The sequence below is a fragment of the Lithobates pipiens genome, unplaced genomic scaffold (assembly GCF_037356315.1).
Source record: "Lithobates pipiens isolate NorthernLeopardFrog02 unplaced genomic scaffold, aLitPip1_a1.2 Scaffold_13, whole genome shotgun sequence".
Lineage (NCBI taxonomy): Eukaryota > Metazoa > Chordata > Amphibia > Anura > Ranidae > Lithobates > Lithobates pipiens.
The window spans coordinates 262,812,679-262,837,947 of NW_027507718.1; the positions used below are offsets into that span (position 1 = coordinate 262,812,679).

The following is a 25,269-nucleotide window of genomic DNA, read 5'->3' on the forward strand; positions in this document are numbered from 1 at the left end:
GAGCAGCACAGTGGTGTAGTGGGTCACTGGTTCAAATCCCAACCATGACACTACCTGCCTGGTTTGCATTTTCTCTCTGTGCCTGCATGGGTTTCCTCTGGGTGCTCCGGTTTGCCCCCCAAACTCCAAAGACATGCTGGTAGGTTAATTGGATTCTGTCTAAATTGGTTCATGCTGCTGTCAATCAGTTCCTGTAAATTCTTGGGCTGTCTTGCATGAACTGCATGACTGAGATCTCCCCAGTGTGGATCAATGATATTGAGGTCAGGAGACTGAGATGGCCACTCCAGAACCTTCACTTTATTCTGCTGTAGCCAATGGCAGGTCAACTTGGCCTTGTGTTATTGGCTCATTGTAGTGTTGGAATGTCTATGTATGTCCCATGCGCAGCTTCCTCGTTGATTAATGCAAATGTTCCTCCAGTATTTTTTGATACCATGCTGCATTCATCTTGCTGTCAATTTTAACCAAATTTCCTGTGCCTTTGTAGTTTCACAGTAGGAATGGTGTACCTTTTATCATAGGCCTTGTTGATTCCTCTCCAAATGTATCATTTATGGTTGTGGCCAAAAAGCTAAATTTTGGCCTCATCACTCCAAATGACATTATGCCAGAAGGTTTGAGGCTTGTCTCTGTGCTGTTTGGCATATTGTAAGCGGGATACTTTGTGGCATTTGCATAGAAATGGCTTTCTTCTGGCGACTCCACTATGCAGCCTATCTTTCTTCAGGTGCCTCCTTATTGTGCATCTTGAGACAGCCACACCACATGTTTTCAGAGTTACAAAAAAAAATCCCCCTTGGATGGGACTTTAAGAGACCACCGACACCAAAAATGCAGTTAAAACATAATTTTATTAATAATAAACAAAGTAATAAAAAGAGACATGTAAACATACAATGTCTGTAATATACAAATACAACCACAAATTGCTACAATAAACCAACATCTATACAAATACAGTAGGTAGTCTCCTAGATATCCCATACCCAACGCGTTTCCAGTTGCTGTTGTTACAGAACCTTCATCAGGGGTAGAGAGCAGGAATTGGTAGTATAGTAGTATTTATTTTCAAACGCACATGTAATGAAAGCGCTTAAGCAATATCATAATAATTCCAGCACCATGATGGAGCAATGAGTGGCGTGGTATCGCCGGACACCGTCCTCCTTAGAAAAATTCAGAATGTGGGCTAGCATTCTAGCATCCACCTTTCCCAAAGGCAGAAGGGGGTAACTTAATAGTAAACACCCCAAATGGACAAATGGGGTTATCTACATTGCCTGTAAACTTGTATGCCAGGAAGTAGACCAGCGGTATATGGCATCTAGGGCTTCAGATATAGCTACATGATCAACATCAACAATCTGAAAGATTTCCTTCTAGCTTGCTGTTGATCAGCTTAGCTTGTCCTTGATCTTGACTATGGCTTAGAACCTAGAGTTAGATGTACCCACATTCTGCTAGCTTGTTAACCTGACCTGACCCCTGTTTGTTCATTAGATCGATAAATCTTCTGACACGTGACTCTGAATGTGCTACACCTGTCTCAATCTTAGAATGTATGGCTCTATCAAACTATTGCCTTTTGCTTTGACCTGACTTTAACTTTAATCATCTGTTCCAAGCCCACATTTTTATGATGTTGTCTGTTTCTTCTTCTGAGGAACATCTAAAATGCTACCATGCTCTTCATTCAAATACTGTGATGGACTTACTAAAATTGTGACAGACCGAATCTGAAGAAGCTGTACAAAGTATCCAATAAGCTTCTATCTTCATCTTGTTCTGTTAAGCTTTGAAAATGAAAGCTAGTATCTAATTGGTTGCTATGCACAGGTGCTCCAATTCAGTCTGCTCCTGTCATAGTAAATCCCCCTCACTGTGTCTTGTCTTCATGCTAGTTAATTATATATGTCTGATCTTGCTGGGTGCCACATCCCATGTATAGAATAGTGTACAATTGGCTGAAACTAAGGACATTGTAGATACTTACACACAAAATATTGTAAAAATACTTTTTTTATAATTATATTTATATATAGTAATATTTTGTGTGTAGGTACCGAAAAGTCCTTAACCACTTCAAAGCCAGGCACTTTCCCTACTTCCTGCCTAGGACAATTTTCAGCTTTCAGAGCTGTCACACTTTGAATAACAATTGCGTGGTCATGCCACACTGTACCCAAACTAAATTTTTATAATTTTCTTCCCACAAAGAAAGAGAGAGATTTCTTTTGGTGGTATTTGATCACCTCTGTGGGTTTTTATTTTTGCACTATAAACAAAAAAAGAGCAACAATTTTGAAAAAAAAAAAAACAGTATGTTTTACTTTTTGCTATAATAAATATTACAAAAAGAAAAAAAAAGCTTCATCAGTTTAGGCCAATATGTATTCTTCTACATACTTTTGGTAAATGCAATAAGTGTATATTGATGGGTTTGCGCAAAAGTTATGGCATCTATAAAATAGAGGATATATTAATGGCATGTTTATTATTATTTTTATTTTTTTTACTAGTAATGGCAGTGATCTGCGATGTTTAGCAGGACTGGGACACTTTTTTGGGACCACTGACATTTATACAGCGATCAGAGCTAAAAATAGCCACTGATTACTGTATAAATGTCACTGGCAGGGAAGGGCTTAACACTAGGGGGGCGATCGTGGAGTTAAATGTGTTCCCTGGGATGTGTTGCTAACTATATGGGGGCTGGGCTGACTGGAGGAAGAGAGAGATCGCTGTTCTTAATCACTAGGAACAAACAATCTCTCTTTTCTCCCCTGACGGAATGGGGATCTGTTTGTTTACACTGACAGATTCCGGTTCTGCCTGTCTCCAGACTGATCACGGGTGGCAGGTGGACATCATGTCCACTGGACCCGCTGGTTGGCTCCCCAGCTCATGAATGGGAGCCCACAAATCACTATGTACGCGCCAAATGTACAATGATGTCAATTCGCACAGGGGAACCAACTTCCCACAATAAAACTGTGGCGGGCGGTCCGTAACTAGTTAATCTAATAATGGGATGACTGAAAGAACATAAACAGTTTATAGATGTGTTAATGATTGGGTTATACAACTCCCATGATTTCAAGGCGATAAATAAAAGTTTCCGGTTGTTTAAAGAATAATAGATACTGTATATATTTTTTTTATGCTGCTCTCTGAATAGCTGCTTGTATTGATAACATTTCTCAGAAGTGATCAATGTTTCTAATTTTCTTACCATTTGCAGTCCTTTTTATCTTTATAAGGTTATGATTGTCATTCAGGTTTTTCAAATCTTAGACTGCAGGAAAAATGATCTTGTCATTTGTCACCTAGTCATTTGCACCACAACATACAAGCCATTATCTGTTCAGCAAATACTTGGTCTTACCAATTAAATCCAGTTAGACATCTCTACCTTAGAAGTGAACCAGAGCTATGTTTTTAAATGGTTCACATACCCCATGAACTAGTTTTTATTATCGCTATGTCATAACCACCAGAATTGACATTCATTTAAAAGGCTTAAATTAAAGTACTTTTCACACTTTGGCAGGTGTGACTTTCATACAAAAACGCACAGGAGAAAATAAAAAATAATAGGCTGGATAATAGCTGCCAGAGGTTTGAGCTTTGCATAAAAACTGTGGTAGCCGTCTCACGAAGAAAATCTGTGCACTCTTTATTTCTGGTTCAGAGGATTTACATGCTCTCTCTAATGATCTGGGCTGTCAGCACTCAGTAATGCTTCCCAGTCTCTAGATTACTGCTCATGCAAAATTGAAGCACTTTGGAGGCAGTTAGAAGCTGCAGATGAATCTCAATGTGCAAGCACAAGGTGTAATGGTTCTTCAGCAGTTGTTAGATGTAGGGTGGTAATCAGAGGGAAGAAAAGGGAAAAACTGAACTTTTAGCATTTATACAGCATGCAAAATTACATGATCACAGGATGAATAACTAATAGGGAGAAATTAACTTTATGCTATTTTTTTGCAGTCACTATGTACACAGGACACAGTGATGTTGGTATAGGAGAGGGAACAGTGCAGTTGTGTGGATATAAGGGTTGCACAGTAACAAGAGTTTGAATAGATGCTGATTGATAATAAAAGCCTTGATGGTAGTGTCACAGATGTGAAGGGGACATTTAACATATGAAACCACGAGGGGGTCTTGGCTTGGGAACAAAAACTTGATTGGGACCTGAGGGGTAGATTTTTATTTCCTAGAATTGTGCAGGTCTTTATGAGACTACCGCTAGCTTCTAGCACCTTGTTTCCCTCTCTTCAACTTTCAGCATCCAGCATTCATCTGACCAACTCTTACATCCTGAAAGAGTTTTAGCCTTTGTACACACGGTAGGAAATTCCGACGGAAAATGTCCGATTGGACCGCGTTGTCGGATAATCTGACCGTGTGTGGGCTCCATCTGACTTTTCCCATCGGAATGTTCGACCAACAAAGTTTGAGAGCTGGATATAAAATTTTCCGACAACATGGTCTGATCGGACTTTGTCTGATCGTTTGTAGAGAATTCCGATCAGACAAAGTGCCACGCATGCTCAGATCAAATTACAAGACCAAAGCTATTGGCTTCTAGCCGCAACGTAGTCCCGTCGCAACGAACAAACGTCATCACGTTCTGAAGGATCGGATTTTCCGACAACTTTGACCTACCATGTGTATGCAACACCAGTTTTGGACAAAATGCGTCGGAAAAAATCCAACGGATTTTGTTGTTGGAATGTCCGACCGTGTGTACAAGGGCTTACAGCCATAGGTCTGGTGACAGATACAATGGTCAGTTGAAGATAGGAAAAAGATAAGCTCAGCTGCATAAGAATACTGTCAATGGTTTATTGGAAAACAATTTGTAGATAAAGAGGCATGTCCATAAATTGCCCTACATTCAGTGGCGGCTAGTGCTAAACTTTTTTTAGGGGGCGGCAAACAAACCCTCTCCTAGGTGTGCATGCACTCATCCTCTCCTAGGGATGATGGTAGAGTTGGAGATGCCCTGGGAGTATTGTGAGGAAGTTCGTTGTGTTTTTTCCACATTTAGATTACCAGACAACTTAGATGATAATGTATGAGGACATGCAAATGACTGGTGATGGTCCCCCGCACTCACCCCTCCACGGTGATGGTCCTCGGCACTCAATCCCTGCGCGGCTTCCTCAGCTTCTCCTCCCGGACAACCCGATGGTTCTCCTGTCCTGATTGGCTGGGAGGAGAAGTAGGAAGACAATAGCTAATATTGCGCTCCAAGGCCAACCTTTTTCAAGCCAATTAGAGCCTGAAGCTCTAATCATGTGACTTGCAAAAAAAAAAAAAAATCATAGAAATGTATGAGTCCAGCGCCCGGCAGAGCCCCTGCACCTCTAATTGATCGGCCACTCCTGCCTACATTCAGTTTTACATTCAGACTCCTGCTGTCACCAGAAGTAAGCAGCACAGCTGGAAAAAAAATCAGATAGGATTAATAAAACCAGGTCCTGATTTTATTGGAAAAAAAACAAATTCATAAGAAATTGTCAGCTCACGCCACAGACAATGTTTAAGGGATTGTGGTTCTTTATTTGTATATATATATATATATATATATATATATATATATATATATATTTTTTTTTTTTTTTAGAACTGATAAGGTAAGAAAGGATTGGTGTTAAAGAGGCCAGAGCTAAGGCACTACTTAGGGCAAAGCTAAACTGAATACTAAGCAAACAGGATCAAACACAATTCAATTATACATGTCCAGAATAAAACATGTATTAAAAAAAATATGTAGGCTGCTATTGCTGATCTCTATTTTTAAAAATGCTAGTTGCCTGGTTGTCATATCGATCAATTGGCTGACTCACTGACCCAGGTCTCGAATACAAAAAATACGATTTGCTCCGAGCTACCGATGCATGCTTATTCTTGTTGACTCACTCATGGCCACGCCATACAAAAAATAATTCATAAATAATAAAGCATATACAATAGCTACACATGCCATATTGTAATTGAATGTTATTAAAAATGACCTTTCCTTTTCAATCGACGGTGTTGTCATTTTCTCAAAAATGCAATGCAGTGTGGTAACCTGGAGGCATTCTGTACACCTTGGGCATACGGAATGTTCCCCTAGAAATGTGCTGCTTTTGTGATTGGCTCACTGATTTTCTGAGAAGTCTGTGCTAAGATACAAGTCAGATCTTAGGTAGCCTCTGCAGCAAACATTTCTTTTTTTTTGGTGGGTTTCTCTCAATGGGTTATTCACATCTAAAGGCATTTAGTAACTGCAATTTTCCTCATTAGAATCCTGTAAAAGCTTCAGCTCACTGATAATGAAAAAATGTACTCCCGTTCACTTTCACTGTGTGAAAGACACCTTTTCTTTCAGGGCAATAAAAGGTAGGACTCTGCAACAAAGTTTTTACAAATCCCTAAATGAGTACATTACAGAGCTAAGGAACCCAATAGATTTATACTGGTGTAGCTGCTATCACACCACCTTTATCCCCCTCATAGAGACATAAATATAGAGCAATATGTATAATTGGTGTAGCATTGCACTGATTATACACATTGTTTTTATTTTTTCAACAAAAGTAGAGTTACTCTTTATGCATGCACAACAGAATAATTTAGAGATTTGTGGATTATGACAGGACCAGCATTAAAAACGGTGCAGATTAAGTCTACGTGCACCAACATGCAGAGATCTAATGATGGTTGCCTATAAAAAAAAAATAGTAATAATCATGCATGCAGTGACAACTAAGTGACAACTAAGAGCAATACAATCTACAGTTGATCAAAAACATTAGCAAGGGTTGTTTACTAAATTAAAATCAGTGGGGGTACAGTAGAAATCACTCCATCACCACTGTGCTGTGTAACATTTTAGGATGTGGGCAGCTTGAATGATAAAGTGTGAAATCCAGTACTGGCACAGAAAAGTAAAGGACCAGAACTACTAACCTGAAGGGGAGGGCCTTTCTGGGAACTCAGTACTCCCCAAACGTCCTCTGTGGGCTTTGACTGGAAAGGATATAAATGACAAGTTACTACACCCCAAGTTTCAAAGTCAGCAGAGGATGCCTAAAATTGTGGTAAGCCCTCAATTTCTAGAACAGCCCTCCCTTTCTGGTAAATATCATTGCTTCTCTACACTTCTGTTCTGCTATTAGGGTGCATATAACAGCACGCATGCCATCTGTAACACAAAGTGACAGAACGATGAGGGAAATTTAGATTCAGGTGAAACTGTGCCAACTTCCATCGTCCAATCATGCGCAAGCAACAAATGCTGTTTTTTTCCTTGCATGTGGTATTCTTTGCAAAGTGAATCTTTACCACATTCTGGGAAAAATCCCCATGCAAAGTGAACAGCCTTTCATCAATCAACCCAAGTATATTTCAAGCACAGGTACCAAATACAACAATAATAATAGTAATAATAATTATAATAACAATAATAATGATATTGTATAGGTCAACATATATTGCTGATGGGTATGCTAACATGTAAAAAGTGCTAGTGCCATTTAATGGTTAGGCACTCTATTTTATACACTGGTAGCCAAGAAGTGCTTGGTTTAAATTAGGAACACATGCTGAGAGCTCATTTTTTGGTACTTGTGTGGGCAAACTCCAGGTGATACATTTTTAATGACTATCAAAGCTGCATGAAAGGAAAAAGGAGTGGGCACTATATTGCTAAAGTATATTGTGGGGAAGCTATTACAGCAGTGTGTTCTAAAAGGACAGGTGGAAGGCCAAGATATGTCAGTCTAGTATTCTTGGGGGCAAATAAGCTGCAAAGCCTGGATCAGTTCCTGCATTAGATTGCTTTTAGATATAAAGTAGAAATATGGCCAAAGCCCTTTTGGCCATGCTGCTCTTGTGGATCACAGGAGGGCACTCCAGATTGAGCTAACAGTGGGTTAAAGTCTGCTCTCAACTGACATCACAGAACTAGTCCAGGCTCTACAGGAATCCCAACAATAAGGCCGGGATCCGCCGAGTTGCCTGAGTGGCAGCTGGCTCAGGCTCTCAGAGCAACACTGAGAGCTTAAGCCAGCAGCTTCCACTTTCTCCACAGACCGGCACTCCAGTGAGCACTGCAGGGGCAGAGAAAATTAGTCACCACTACTCTGTGCTCAGAGCGGTCCTGAGAACTGAGTGATCAGCAATCTTTGATTGCTTAGGTCTCAGTGTAGAGCCTACGGGGGACAGATGCAGCATCGGATTGATGCTACATCCACCTAAGTGAGCATCTTTTTTTTTTTTTTTTAAACTGCCACTTCTTTTTAAATCCCTTATGCCCTGTACACACGGTGGGATTTTTTCTGACAGATTTTGGCCAAATCTTGTCTTGCATACACACGGTTGCACAAAGTTGTTGGAGAATCCTATCGTTCAGAACAAGGTGACGTACAACACGTACGACGGGACTATAAAGAGGGAAGTAGCCAATAGCTTTTGTCTCGTAATTCATTCTGAGCATGCATGGCACTTTGTCCGTCGGAAATTGTCTACACACGATCGGAATTTAAACGATCGGATTTTGTTGTCGGAAAATTTTAGATCCTGCTCTCAAACTTTGTGTGTTGGAAATTCCGACAGAAAATGTCAGATGGAGCCCACACATGATCGGATTTTCCGACAACACAATCCGATCGCACATTTTCCATCGGAAAGTCTGACCGTGTGTACAGGGCATTACTGTGAGGGAGTTTTCAGTTTGGACTGGGGATTCCAGTTTTGTCTTTACCCTAAAACTTGTGTTTACTGTAGATATTTGAAAAATAGGAGAATGAGAACAAATAGAGTTTTATTTATATGTTGCAAAAAATACACATATATACCACAAGTCTGTTACCTTTAATTTATTATTACATATATTATTTTTAAATACCTTTACGTTGCTGGAATTTGTAATTATATATTGTTTATGGACTTCAGGATTCGCAGTTTATTGTAGTGGCATTATTTTTGGAAATACAGCACAGTCCACTTCTGCCCATTAGTAATGTAATAAAACAGTTTGCCTATATCATTTAACCACCATCAGTAAAGTTTAGGAAACTAGCCAGAATATACGTGTAGCATAAAAGCATTTGCAGTGTTTTTGTTTTTAGTTTTGCTTTAGAATTTGCTGCCACCGTGGGGAGCTTGGCACATACAAAATCATTTTCAGAAGCGCTTTTGTCCAGGTGGCTGTCAACCGAAATTTCGTTTTGACAAGGACTTCAGGTGCTCTGCCAAACTCAGTGTAAGGGCTCACCTCTTGTCAACCAAATGCTTGTGTTGTTCCAGGGGCACCAACTGACAATAGCTATGACAACTGGTTCTGTAAGCAGAAATCTTGCACCTCTGTGTTTTAAAGAGTGCTGGATAGAATTTCACCTTCCTGGTTTTAGATAACTATTATACATGCTCATAGATAGAATGCATGCAGTAGCTAAGACACTCATATGACCTATAATGCTCTTGTGCTAATGAGCCCAAAAATGGTATAATCCACTAAATGTAAATGTAAATCTAAATTTCCACTTCCCTTTAAAATACAATCATATTGTAAAAAGAAATATTGGGAAAATGTTACTAACAACACTATTATAATGGTGTTTACTTGAAAGACTCACTATAGTTAAGGGGAAATGTATGCAGTAGCTAAGACACGCATATGACCTATAATCCTCTTGTGCTAATGAGCCCAAAAATGGTATAATCCACTAAATGTAAATTTAAATCTAAATTTCCACTTCCCTTTAAAATACAATCATATTGTAAAAAGAAATATTGGAAAAATGTTACTAACAACACTGTTATAATGGTCTTTACTTGAAAGACTCATTATAGTTAAGGGGAAATCTGACAGGTTGTTGAAATAAACAGTTTTGCTGAGCCAGTATAAAATGTGTTATCTTTAGTAAATAATGATGCACGTGCTAAATAAATCCGGCAGTCAAATGATATTTCACATCCTAGTTAAAACGAAGACAGAAAAAGACCCTTATATAGAAAAGTGCAATACACTGAGACGCTAAAGTCAAGATTTAAAAAAAAACATACCAGCCAGGAAATAAGGAAATAGTGCATAGCAGAAAAGTAATATCATACCTGGAATGTAAAGGCTCCAATTGGAACAAAGATTGGAAATGTGTTCTAAGCTATTATCATCCCTTTATTTTACAGTGGACACATCTGCATGCATTCATTGACCAAAACTGGCATAAAGCGCCATTAATAACATGATACACACATTCTCTGTAGCGCCTTTTACAAATAGGAGTATCTGGTCCAAGTTCCTGAAGCACTTCACATTCCTATCAATATTTATTTTAAAGCATTTGTTACCCCAACATTACATATTCCTGAGTTGTGCCTGCTGCACCATGTACTTGTATGAGAAAGTGTCTTCTTCTCTTTGTATTGCTTCCTTGGGGTGCAATCCTTAGCATCCCTGATAGTCCCCTTGCTTTCCATATAAAAACTGACCACACTAAGCAGGAGAGCACATCGTGGTCAGCTCTCTAGCTATGCTGCTCTCCTCCAGTGATCAGACTTGTGCTGACACCCTCCCCCCTATCCTGAACGGCCTTTCACTGGGAAACTGTTGGTGTGCTGCTGTTTCTCCTCCCATATCTCTTATGCAGCTGAGAACAGAGAGAATGTGATCACTTATAAAAAAAAAGGGGAAAAAAAGGTATTTATAATGTTTTTTAATATCTATACAAACATTTTTGCCTTTCATTTCTATTTTAAATGGAATAGGTTGTTTTACAAGGTAATCGTTTACATTCACTTTAAGCTGAATGCCAAGCTTTATTGATCATGCAGCTTTTTTGCAGAAATGGGATAACTATTATTTCTGCTTAAAGAGGAAGTAAACCCTGTTAAGTTTACTTTCTCTTTCATTCCCTGCAAAGGTAAAGCATAATGCATCGCATATTAGTCCATTATGTGTCACTTACCTGACACAGGAGCCAGCGAAGTCACCGCTGTCCCTTGTAGTCCGGCGCATCCATCTTCTCCGTGGGTCTCGCTGCTCCGCCCCTGTCATTCGGCAAAGCCGCGATTACATCACTCCCGCGCATGTGCACGGGAGCCGCCACGCGCGGCATATCTCAGTTGACAGTGGCGCGCTCAGTGCGCCTGCGTGCCGCTGTTTACGGCGCATGCGCCGTAAACAGCGGTGCCTGTCTTTCGGCAAATATCTTCTAAACCGTGTAGATGATATTTCTTGGACCTACAGGTAAGGCTTAATCTAGGCTTACCTGTAGGTCAAAGTGTGTTGTAAGGGTTTACAACCACTTTAACTCTCCAGTCCAGAATTACCCAGGCCGTGTTTAATACTTTGAGGATAAAACTGCATAGAACCCAGATTTCTGCAGCTATAACTTACTCTGAAAGAAACCCTTCTTGTTTACATTTCTCTTGCATTGACATAGATCACTTCTGATGTGATGGGGGCTTCTGATGTGCTGGGGGGCTTCTGATATTAAATGAATTCTTGCATCATTCATTTATAAAACTAGATTTTTTTTTTGCCCACAAATATTTGCAAAACATATAATATGGCTATCTTACTGAAACATTTGAAGACCCCTGCCATAGATGATCAGCACAAACTTGTTACAGTTTGGAAAATAACTGTTATTTCATTGTTTCAGCTAGTTGCAGGTCTGTCATCTCTTGCAAACCCATGGAGACTAACTAATGGTAATTCTGGCATGCCTTATGAGGGGAGGTGAATTAAACAAAGCTGGCTGAAAATAAGGCGGCAAGTAACAATCACAGATGGGTTACATGTACTGTATGTTATGCCTCTCAAATCAAATTAATTTGGTTGCTCATGTATTAACCAAGGAATATTGGTGGTTTTAGAGCTTTAGACATAAACTGAGATTCTCATTTAAGCATCCAGAAATTCAGTTGATTTTATACAAGCTCAGCATGATGTTAGCGTCTACTCGAACTGAATACTGCCATTCCAACACACATATATATATTTTTTTTTAAAGATACGTACTTTCCTATCTTTGTATCTGTCCTATGACACTGGCATCAAGTCCTACTGGTACCAGTTGGGGGCAGCCCTACACTGTACACATCTGAGAACTGAAGCTATGTTGAAACAGTTCACTGAACACCTTTGTTTTGTGCATAAATATGTACATTTTAATGAGGTAACATGTTTTGCAATTGTAGGAATGCACATTTGCAAGGTTAATTTTAAAGTCATTGTAAATGATATTTATTGATTTAAAAACTTAAAATAAGAAAATATGTTATACAAACCTGCTCTAGGCAATGGTATTGCAAAGAACAGTCTCTTACCTCCTTTTCTGGAGAACCCGGCTGGCAATGTCTGCTTTTTCTTCCTACAAGTGCCCCTTCAGCAAGCTGTGCGCTGAGGGGGCACCAATTTAAGTGTGCTTCCGAGCCAGGCTGTGTATGCGTCCATAGACACACACTGTAACTCAGCCACACCCCCCTCTCCTCCTCACAGGATCTGACTGACGGCAGTAGGAGCCTATGGCTCTTACTGCTGCCTGTGTCTCCTCTGAGAAGAGGAACAGAGGTGTGCAGAGCTGCAGAAGGGAGGGCGCTGGATTGGTGGAGGGCTCAGGTAAGTGTTTAAGAATGGGGGGACAGGAACAGGTAGTGGGGTGTTTTTTTACCTTAGTGCATTGAATAAATTAAGGTAAAAATGCTTAGGCTTTAGAACCACTTTTATCTTCATTGGCAATATTACTAGAAAACCCAAATTCCTATTTAAGGGAAATGTTTGGACCATACTTCTCAGCTAGAAGCACACAATGAATTTGTTAACGTATAAGCATAAGACAAAGATGGGAAATAGAAATCACAGTTATTCCGAAGGCTGAGAGCTCCAGAGACCACTTCATAGCTGTGCACAAATACACAGTAAACCAGAAGAGAAACCAGTAAGCTGTGAGAATGTGAGAGTGAGTGCGTAATTCCCTAGGCAGCTATGTTTTACGGGTTGGTGGCTGTTTGATGCTCCAGAGCCAGACATAGAATAGAGCTATGAGTCACCATCCTTCCCCATGTGTCTCTTGTGGTTGCAGAGCTTAGTCTCTGTCACTTCATATATCACAGTGCAGGTAAAGGGGCAATTCAGGCAGTGTACGTTAGTCTACATATGTTGTCTTCGGCAAAGAACCTACAACATATTCTATCACAACTAGTTGGCATTCTTTATTTTAAATTATTTTAATGCATACATACTTTCCATTCCATATTTGTATGCAATTTCCTATATATATATATATATATATATATATATATATATATATATATATATATACAGGGAAGAGCACTGCTACGTTAAGGTATCATGTGAGTGTGTGTGTGTGTGCGTGTATATATATATATATATATATATATATATATATATACATACACACACTCACTCACATGATACCTTAACGTAGCAGTGCTCTTCCCTCTGATAAGTAAAAGTATGAAATATAGATACAGAAATTGTCTCCTGCTGTAATACAAGCTTTCAGTGTTAGATTGAAACCAGCATTATAACAGGGTCTTAGATGGTTCACACTGCTGGACTTCCCACCTCCTTCTGTTTTTTAGGGGATTATAAAAAGCTAATTTAAAGGCAGATTTTAGGCACTTATACTAGTAGTTTTATAATGTACGGAATTATTTGTATAATAATGCAGAACTAAATTAAAGACCCTTTTTATATTTACCAGGAATTCTTTAACATTCAGCAACTCATGGCCATTTTTTTCTTTTAAATTTGTATTACCAAAGCAAACAATTACTGATGCAGTGCCAGAAAACCAGAATGCATTATGTTGGTTTATTATTCTGTTCTAGTTTACATTAGTTTGAGTCCTAGTTTGTTATGTAATACATATATTTCATTTTAGGAAGAACTCATATTATGAAATAATAATTCTGCAATTTATAAAATGTAATTGAATCTCTATACGTCTCCAATATATGTATATGTATGTATGTACAGTATTGGATAAAACTGACTAATCTCCTGCACTGGATGGCAGTGTATGACAATCTCTGAATCTACATATTCTTTACTGGTTTAAGGAAAACCTTATCCTTTTTTTTCCTTAAAGTTATTATTCTGCCAGATAACAAATACTGTACTACTTGGCAGGTAAATTAACCTATGAAACCCAAGAGACCTAAGTTGATTCTGGATGACTACATCATTTTACATACGCTAGGGAGAAAACACACACATAGTGAGTTAAGAATGACAGATGGGAGTCCAAGTACAGTAGAACATAAAATATGCAATGGAAGCAACTTCTTAAACATCTTTGCAAAGTATTTTAAATATGTGCTGACTTATAGTGCTATTAGAGCACTTAGCCGTCAGATTTTCATCTAATTTGGCAAATATGATACCTTATATTTCCCGGTAACAGGAGGTCGACCTGTTATGCAAAACCAACTTCCCTTTTAGCTAAATAAACAAAGCATATAACTAAACTGAGCTAATATTTTCATGTTAAAGCAGAGTTCCACCCAAAAGTGGAACTTCTGCTCATTTGTCTCCTGTCCCCCTCCGGTGCCACATTTGGCACCTGTCGGGGGAGGGGGGAGAGGATACCTGTCTTTGACAGGTCTCTGACAGGCATCCTGTCCCCACTTCTGGGAGTCCGGGCCGTGGCGAATTACGTCACAGCTCGGCTCCCTCCTCCTTCTCCCGCTGCTGGGCTAGTGGTGCCTCACGCATATGCAGTAGGGTTCCCGACGTGAAGCCATAATGCTACACTGCTGGGTTCCCCTACCCACAATGGAAACATCAGCTGTGGTGCCGACATCACTGGACTCCAGGACAGGTAAGTGTCATATTATTAAAAGTCAGCAGCTGCAGTATGTGGGTGGGCAGACCGCCTCTTTAAGATTGTATTATTATCCTAATATCCACTTAGTTACATGGGTATAAACAGTAATTTGCCATAATATAAGCAGAAAAACATATTTAGAGAGAGTTCACAGGAATGCCCGGTACACACAATCAGAAAATCGTACAAAAAATACCGCTTTCAAACCACTCGTACGATCATCGGATCATTAGTACAGAGCTTTTGAGAGCTGATCAGGACAGTTCATCTGATATTATTTGATCGGACATGCACGAAAATATTTTTCGTATGATGCCAGATCCTACGTTTTTCGTTTAATCAGTACAACTGTCGTTCGGAAATACAAATGCATTACAACACATGACATCACTTCCGAAATTCTGTCATATGAGAATTTTCGTGACTTTAGTAAACTCATCAGATTCGACAATCATTTGTCCGATAATCTCATCATATGTACCGAACTTAAGTACCCTGTTTTTTTTTTTAAGAGAAAGTGTGCTCTCTCATGTTCCTTTGATTGGATAATGATTTCCAGCATGCACACCACATCCCTGGTTGTCCTTGTACGATCACCAGCATCTCTAATTCAGAATTTTTGCCATTGCAACCCCATGCACAGGGAAGAAGGGAAAGTTTAAGGAGACCCTGTGGCAGAACCATTTATTTCTACAAAAATATTCCCATAAAATGATATGTGCATTTATCTCTTGAGTCTCAGGTACCAAATTAAAATGGCACTGTTGAAGCAATTTTTCGGTGCAGTGCTGTTTTAAAATGGTATTTGGGCTCAGTGGCTCCAGTGGTCCTGACCAAAGTTCAGGCTGTAAGCCCCAGCTGCCAGTAATAGCCAGCATACAACACTAAGCCTAGAAACTGAAATGATCAGCTACTGGGCTTTTAAAAGTGCAATACAACACTCCATGTGAGTGCTTGTGAAGAGGTATGCAATGTAATGCTTTCACGTGTGTTTACATCAGGAGTATAGTGACATCACAAGTTATGTAACCGAGTATTCAGGATGGGGCAGGGCTGATGCAGTGTTTCCATGCAGCAATAAATAACTACTATAGTGGCTTTTTGCTGACTGATTTAAGGGCAGGGTCTCTTTAAAGTAGATCTAAACTCTAAATGTGTTAGATATACAGTATTTATCATAAACAATTGCCATTTTTTAAATTAAAACAATTTTGATCATCTATCTAATTTTGATTGCGTGATAACCTGATATTTAAAAAAAACATTCTTACCTGCTCTGTGCAATGGTCTTGCATAGAGTAGCCCTGACCCTCCTCTTCTTGGGTCCCCTGTTGAGGCTCCTGGCCTCTCCCTCTTGTTGAGTGCCCCTAGAGCATGCAGCTTGCTCTGGGGACACCCAAGCAGGTTCGCTTCTGAGCTGCTGCTCTGCGTGTCCAGTCACACACAGAACCACAGTTCGACTCCCTGGCCTCTGTCTCCTCATTGGCTCACTGGATGTGATTGACAGCCAATGGCTCCCACCGCTGTCTCAGCCAATGAGGAGAGAGAGTCCCCGTAGAGCCGAGGCCCTTATACATATTGCTGGATCGAGATGGGTCTCAGGTAGGTAAGTATTGGAGGGGGGCTGTGAGGCAGCTGCTGCACACAGAAGGTTTAGCACCTTTATGCACAGAATGCATGATGGTAAAAAAATGTGAGCTTTTACAAACACTTTAAATTGGGCTATAAATTGGGCTATACATTTTTTTTTTTTATAAAAACTAATAAAAAAAGTATTAAAAAAAGAAAAAGTTATTTCAGTGATAGCAATTGCACCTGGATTTGGTTGAGGCAATTTGCTTTCAGTTTTTCATTTGAAAGCAGCTGAAATAGAATTGCACAGTATATGACCAGCTTTAGTGTTGCACTAGCAAATTAAAACTGTATTGCCACACAAGGCCCACTAGGGCTGGCAGAGGAGAGGCTGAAATATACAGTTTGCCTATTCTGGGTAAGGAAAACTAGTCATCCTGCTTTGCTAAAAGTTGGGATCTTTGCATTTGGAGCAGGAGTGGCCATACAGTACACAATTACAATTACAATTACAATTATCATTTACAAAAATGCACAAAATGTTGTAAGGACCGTAGCATTGAACATCGAGCCAGACTGCTCTGATAGCCTGGCCAACTATTTAAAACTTTTCCCATGGTATTGTGTTACTTGCCATGTACTATAAGATTTGTGGATAGCTGTGTGACATATCTGGCAACCTTACTGCCCAAGTCCACAGTTATATTGACCATGCAAAAAAACAACCTTATAGTGAACCTTTAATTTAAATACGTTTTAGTGTTTCTCACAGCTGGCAAACTAATTCTAACCTGCAATGGAAGCTTGAATCTGATTTGTAATAAATTAGCAGAGAGAAAGAGGAGTTAAAAGGTTTAGAATTAAGGAGCAAGTCTATCCACCACATATATGAAGAGCTCTCTGGAATCTGACCGCAATGAACTACAGAAAACTCAGATTAAGATTTGCAGACTGGACTTTCTGTTCCTTGATAAAATTAACTGATTGATCAGAGCACCAATCAATGCCACTTCTTGCCATGAAATGCTCAACGATACAGATTGCACTGATGTAAAGAAACTCTTAGTGACCACTCTAATATCACCTAGTTTAGACTAGAGCCAGCAAAAAATTAGCTGTTTTGATGCTTTGGGTCACTAGACTAGACACTCTTTTACACACTGCTGTTTTCTTTTAAGGGAAATTGCCCCCTCCCCCTTTTTTTTTATTTTATTTTTACATATTTTGTTTTGTAACTCATTATGATGAGGACTGTAAATTAACCTTTTAAAACATTCTTTTTCATTTTTTAGCTAGGTAATTATGAAATTATTATTCATATTATTATTAATAATAATGTTGTGCACAACACTTTACAGAATAAAGGGAGACAGAATCTTTACATGAGAGCTTACATATTATTATTTTCTTTTTTGGTTTTAACCAGCATGAGGATTTATTGGAATCCTTTTTTCATCTGTAATTCAATCTATGACAACCCATTGAAAAAAAAAGCATCTTGTTGACAAGCGGCAATGCAGATACAACTCATATTTAGACAAGCTGGTCTGTAGTTTCAGTTAAACAAAGGAAGCTGCAAAACAAGCAGCAACCACTGTGCATTTCAATAGTTAACCTGTAATTCTCTGAAAATGCTCAAATATTACAAATCGCAATGATGTGAAGTAACTCAAAGTAATTTAGTAACAATTCCCCATGGGTTTTTTTTTTTTTTAGCAGCAATGTATCAAACAGATACAGTGGTAAAGTTAATTGATGATTTTTATTATATTATCGACCAAATGGTCAAATTTTCAAAAGGTACAAAAGTTTAAAATATGAGCTCTGGTGTACACATGAACGAACAACTATGGTTTATGGGAAACAGCATTGATCATACAAAGCACTCATTTTATATATATAGTTCCCTATCATCTTGGTCTGAATCTCCATTAATTTACAAAAATACCCCAATGCATTTCGACCTTGGGAAATTACAGTCGTCTTTAAGGGATTTATCACATTTCTGTGGCTACATCAATTTGATGTACCCACAGAAATGTGATAAACCCCCTGAAGAAGACTGTAATTTACCAAGGTGATTATAGGGAACTATATATATATATAATTATTGCTTTGTATGATCAATGCTGTTTCCCATAAACCATAGTTGTTCGTTTATGTGTACACCAGAGCTCATATTTTAAACTTTTGTACCTTTTGAAAATTTGACCATTTGGTCGATAATATAACAAAAATCATCAATTAACTTTTACCACTGTATCTGTTTGTCATTGCTGCTAAAAAAAAAAAAAAGCCCATGGGGAATTGTTCGAATCTCTTCAATTATCTGTATCGGGGTGTGCAGCACTCTAAGACTCCCGCATATGGGCTTATTTATTACTAAAGTAATTTAAAGTGACCTAATGTCATCTTCCTTAGTTTAGACTAGTGCAAGCAAAAATTAAAAGTAAGCTTAATACGCGCATTTCATGTTTGTGAAACAAAGACTGTACATTTTATATAGTATGAAAATAAAAAAAGTTTCTCCTTGTTATATACGGTAAGTCAAAACTTAGGTAAGGTTACTTGCTCTACAAGCAAAATATTACACAGCTCCTTTTGGTGCAGTCTTCTACAGAAGCTGTTGTTATCAGTTTTAAACTCTTATACAGCACAATAATTGTACAGTTTGTGCAAGCAGTGCTTGAATTGGTTGAATTGCCCAATATTACTGGGCCCTATCTGAATACCCAAAGTCAAATTAATTTGAGAAAGCTTTCCAGTCTAATTGTGCTCCTAGTTTTCAGTAGCGTTTTGTTATTTCAATTACAATAAACAGTTTAGCGGTTTAGAACCAACACTCTTTGAACTGAGAACAGCTACAACATACACAAAGCACAGTGTCTAACACCTCCATTCAAGTAAAAAGAAACATACTTAGTCCATACAACTGAAATGTTTAGTGCAGCAAGTTCTCTGAATCATAATACCCACCCGTATACCCATCTAGGGGAACCACCTGATCGTTGCACATCTGGGATTTTTTTCTTAGCTAAGAATGCATGCAAACCATTTCCTTTATATTACTGCCAAATACAAGACATCTTGATCTGAGAGTATTTCAATAGCATTTCTAGTTGTCAATATATGTCTGAATTATTTATAATGTGAAAAATGGCACTTCAATTTAACAAAAGATATGGTTAAAGATATGATTGTGTGTACAGCTTGTATTTCCTTTCCTTTTTTTAAAATGTATACACAAACGTATCTTTTCTAGCTAGATAATATTTTTGTGAACATTACATTCCATTACATAGTTTAGACATCATTGTGTCTGTCAACTGTTGCATGCCGGTTAGTGTAATAGCTGTTACCATAGTCTTTGATCCTCCATGGAGTTAGGGGAGTTTTAAACCAACATTATGCTTAATTCACCAAGCTTCAACATTCTTTACAGTAGTAAAAGCCAGCTGGCTAGAGAGCAGAATTATTCAATAAAATGATTGCTATTGTAAATAACACAAGCATTTTAGCTTAGTAAACTTGTTATCTGGAATGATATGTACCAACTACAGTGGGGAAAATAATTATTTAATCCCCTGCAGATTCTGTAAGTTTGCCCACTTACAAAGAACTGAAGGTTCTATACTTTTTATCATAGGTGTATTTTAAATGATAGAGACAGAATATCAACCAAAAATCCATAAAAAACACACAATACAAATGTTATAAATTGAGTTGCAGCTCAGTGAGTAAAATAAGTATCTTATCTACTACCAATCAACAATATTTCTGGGTCCCAACGACTGGCTACAGTATGTGTCCATATAGTACACAGATTAGTCTTGTCAAATTAAGAAGGTGCTCCCAACGACAACTTGTTATGTGTATAAAAGACACCTGTCCACAGAATCTTTCTTCCATTCAAATCTCGCGATTATGGGCAAGACCAAAGAACTAAAGAGCCCAGCAGACACTAAGAAACTTCCACGTGACAGGCACAGTACAGGAAACAATGGTGACAGGCCCTCCACCTCCAAAGCATTCGCTTCGCTCACTTGGATGGATCACTGAACTAACAGATGGTCAAATGCACAGGTCCACAATCAGGGTTAAGAATCCGGATATAACCAGCTCGATTATTTAAACCGTGAAACACTCTTGTCAGCAATCAGGATTACTGTGCAGAAAATGGCTAGAGCAAGCCAAACCGAAATTCCACAAGACAGCCCCAAGCCAATGCTGACCACCTGACAGATCAATGACAATAATTCACTTATGAGAAGCAATTTATTTTAAATTTCAAGGATCTAGCACCTTTTTCTCTCCTAGACAGAAGTTGTCAGAGGTTCTCAGGAAAGAGCCTCAGACAACTTCTGTCTACGAGAGCAAAAGGTGCTCTGCAGCTCAATTTATAACATTTGTACCATGTGTTTTTTTTTCTGGATTTTTGGTTACTATTCTGTCGCTATCATTTAAAATGCACCTATGATAAACATTATAGACCCTTTGTTTTCTTTCTAAGTGGGCAAACTTACAAATTCTGAAGGGGATCAAATAATTATTTCCCCACTGTATATCATGTATTTAACCACTTTCAGACCGGACCATTTTGCTGGTCAAAGACCAGACCACTTTTTGTGATTCGGCACTGCGTCGCTTTAACTGACAATTGCGTGGTCGTGCGACGTGGCTCCCAAACAAAATTGACGTCCTTTTTCCCCGACAAATAGAGCTTTCTTTTGGTGGTATTTGATCACCCCTGCGGTTTTTATTTTTTGCGCTATAAACAAAAATAGAGCGACAATTTTGAAAAAAACGCATTATTTTTTACTTTTTGTTATAATAAATATCCCCCAAAAATATATAAAAAAACATTTTTTTCCCTCAGTTTAGGCCGATACGTATTCTTCTACATATTTTTGGTAAAAAAAATCGCAATAGCGATTATTGATTGGTTTGCGCAAAAGTTATAGCGTTTACAATATAGGGCTAGTTTTATAGCATTTTTATTAATAATTTTTTATTATTTTTTTTTTACTAGTAATGGCGGCGATCAGCGATTTTTATTGTGACTGCGACATTGTGGGGGACCCATCGGACATTTTTGACACATTTTTGGGACCATTGTCATTTATACAGTAATCACTGCTATATAAATGCAGTGATTCCTGTGTAAATGACACTGGCAGTGAAGGGGTTAACCAGTGGGTGGCAGTGTAGGGGTTAAGTGTTCCTAGGGGTGTGTTACTAACTGTGGGGGGGTTGGGCTTTCATTTAGTAAACACTGATCTCTGCTCCAATCACATGGAGCAGAGATCAGCGTCACTAGTTGCTAGGCAGAATGGAGAAATGCTGTTTACACTGCATTTCCTCCATACAGCCGTCCAGTGAGACGATCGCGGGGATGCCCACGGTGATCGAGTACGCGGGTCCCGCGACCGGACTCACGGGGGTCCCGACCAGCGCGGGAGCGCACCGCCGGCGGCGCGCTCCCGATGGCAGGGCGGCATTGAATATTGGACGTACATGTACGCCAATATGCCTGCCCGTGCCATTCTGTCAACGTACATCGTCGTGCGCTGGTCGGGAAGTGGGTAAACTGTTAATTAAGATTACAATTTAATTCTATTGATTCAAGTATTGAAAAGGCCTCCTTTAGAGTTATGAAAAGCTAGTCACATATATCATATCAAAATCAGCCCATGACTCAGCCATTACTATTTAGCATTGGTAATAACATTCCTCTGTTTTTTTCAAAACATAATAAGTAGTTGTTTAAACATATTTTCTTTACATATTTAAAACTGGGAAGGAAGGTGGTTATGTGATCCTGTTACGTTGAGTTGTACTGGTTCACATTAGAGTTTATGTAAGCCCAAAATCAATTTTTCATTACGTTTGCAATCATGTCTCACTGTAAGCAGTTTTCTTAAGCAATTTTTATGTGAATCTACTGCAATATTTTTTTACCTGGAGATCTTGGCAGTAATTACACCAGTATTGACAACATTAAGCCAATGGCTCAAAATTAGCAGCAGCGCTGTCAGCCTGATAAGCAGCTCAGCAGCCAACGGAATGAGTGCATATGGCAGGCTGACAGCGATGCTGCTTTGCAAAGTAATGGCTTAGGGTGTCAGCCTGCAACCAGAAGTGATGGTACAGCCACAATTTCCAGGTAATACCTACAACAGATTAACCAAAAAAAAACAAAAAAACATTTGCTTAAGAAAATTGTATACAGCGTGGCATGATAGCAGACACTGTTACTTCCTGTGCACACATGGCTGAGAAGCCACAACTGGATTTTTATTTGAGCAAAACTAGTGTCATTCAGAAAACTGGAACTGAGATTAAATTTTTTCAATTAGAAAATATTGTTAACCAAAAGACATAGTGTCATACCCCTATCTATTTACTTTACCCCTTTACTGAATTCTGACTGCAAATTGGAAGTCAAGTGTATCGACACCCTTTTTTAAGTTTTGGATGAAGTGGGGATGGATTAGAAAAGAGTGTGCTGCTATTTTTACAGCCTCTCTCCATTGGTGAGACTCCTTCACTTTCTCCCCCTTAACAAAATATTGTCTGTTGGACAGCAACAGAAGTAAAAATTCCTTTTTTAAGTTAAGCGAGGGAATGCTATAACCTCTATCAGCTTTTAATTGTTGTCTTTTTCCTTGTTGCAGATTTCCCATCACTTCCTATCTGGTAAAAGGTTGGCCCCAGAACAGAAATTGAGGAGAAATCTACCTAACGGAGCCCTAGATAGTAGTAGCACATAACATGGGTTCTAAGCTTTTCCAATTCTTTCCACACCTCCAAACATTTGCACTTTAGATACAATTTAACTGTTGTTATAAAGCACTAATACTAAAATAAAAAGTCTAACATTCTTTTATTAAATAGGATCAATTATATCAAGAATGTGAAAATAGAAATAGCAGGACCTGGTGTGATAATGAGCAAGAAGATGTGTTCTGTAATAAAAAATAGGGATTACTGAGTTGAAGGATATGACTACAATGATGATATGCCATAGTGTCAGCTATCAATAACTGATTGGTTGAACTAGATGGACCAGTGTCTATTTTTCAGCCTAAGTATCTAACTATATAGTAGCAAGTTGAAAATGATCATATTTGTTTTACAATAAGTGGTTAAGTGTCACCTGAGGCTAACATTAGATAATATATTACTTTGTTTTTTCTTGCAATGCCAGGATTTCAGCCTACTCATGTCTGTAATGATGATTGATGAGCATAATTGCACCTTAAAACTTAAATGTATCTTGCAGCTATCATATACTTTCCTTTAGCTAAAAAATCTGCCGTGGGAGTTCCACAGCAAAAGAAATCACCCCAATAAGGAATAAAAGCTTTGCAAGTGCCCACATTAAAATGATGGCCACAGAGCAAAGCTTTGCTCATATAATCATTTTTTCATTACAATATAGAAGAGCATACAGCAGTTTCAGTTTAAAGTGTTCCTGTTACATTGTAACACAACATTGTGTGGAGAAGAATAGATGCTTAGTACTATCTGTTTTTATTTGTTTGTTGACTCTATAAGAGAGTCAACAATTTTTTTTTGGAAGCCCTACTATTAATATAAGTTCAAATATATTTCCATTGAAACCATGACCCTAACATATTACCTAAGCTATATTGAGCTTTGTTTGTAAAATAAATATGTACCCTTGAAGAGATGTTCTAAGATATTAAAGGGAGTACAAACTACAGACAAAAATGTGGAGGGGCAAACTGGCACTGAAACCAGAATAATAGACTCACATTACTTCATATAGTTACATTTATTCCTTCAGTTTCATCTCTCTTAGGGCTTGTTTATATTAGCTTCAAAACATGGCTTCAGACACACTTAATACCAGCCAAAACTCCTGTCACTAAACAAAATGGTTAGCTTACAGTCATGTTTGCACCTTTCATTTGCTTTGCTTCACTTCAAAATTATACCCCATGTCACTCTTTATTGGTGCTTCAAAGCGTCTTCAAAGCCTCCGTAGAAGTCTATGACAAAGCTTGCTTAAAGCACCTGAAGCTTTCGAGAGGCTTTATTCAGCTTTGGCTTTGCTTTGTTTTGGAGAAATTGCAGGTATGAGATATTCACACACACATACACAGGAAATCTGCCAAGCTTCATGAAAGCTTCAATAAACCACCACCAAAGCATCATCCAAGCATCATCGAAGCACCACCAAAGTATCATTGACACATCATAGAAGCATTGCAGAAGCATCAAAAACACATAAAAAAAAATCATGCTGAAGCAGTATGTGCTTTAATGTGTGTTGAAGTCGAAGCAAGTGTAAATGAACCCTTAATAAAAACTATCCATGTGACACATAACTCACAACCAACTGCCTAACAGAAAGAAGTCCTACAGGACTAGACCAAGTAATAACGCTTCCTAATACACTTAAGCACTTTCAAAGTGTTGTGCTTCGATCCACGCCTACCTTTGTTCATATCGTTATGTTTATTGATAGTACAGAAGTACAGATGCTCATTAACTTTAACATTAACACCATTGAGGCTGAGGAAACTGAGGGGATAAGTACTTGGTCAAATTCTATTTACTTAATTGGACCAGTTCCCTCAATCTTTTTATAGTAAATTCTAGTGCAGGAACATTTACATAACTTATCTCAGTGTGTAGGCATGTCTCTCTGCATGGTGTCATGTGTATCCTGGGGATTTGAGCTAACTACTACTGCAGAAGATCTATGTAGAGTAGTGTGAATACTTCCAGTAACAAAAGAGTTGATCATTGTTTGGTGCAGCATTCATTATTTTTATATGACAATGTAACATATAAACATTGTTTTACA

At 38.5% G+C, this 25,269-nt stretch overlaps 1 protein-coding gene across 4 annotated transcripts in view; it reads right to left on the reverse strand.

The window, feature by feature from the left end:
• The window catches only part of UNC5C (unc-5 netrin receptor C), a 517,444-nt gene that overhangs the window by 143,290 nt on the left and 348,885 nt on the right, over positions 1–25,269 (reverse strand). For 2 of the 4 annotated variants that reach the window (XM_077476580.1, XM_077476578.1), the window contains exon 4: positions 6,970–7,029. The exons of the other annotated variants lie outside the window; for them this stretch is intronic. In XM_077476580.1, the coding sequence (XP_077332706.1) occupies positions 6,970–7,029 (60 nt within the window). The remainder of the gene's footprint in view (positions 1–6,969; positions 7,030–25,269) is intronic. 4 annotated transcript variants of the gene reach the window in all.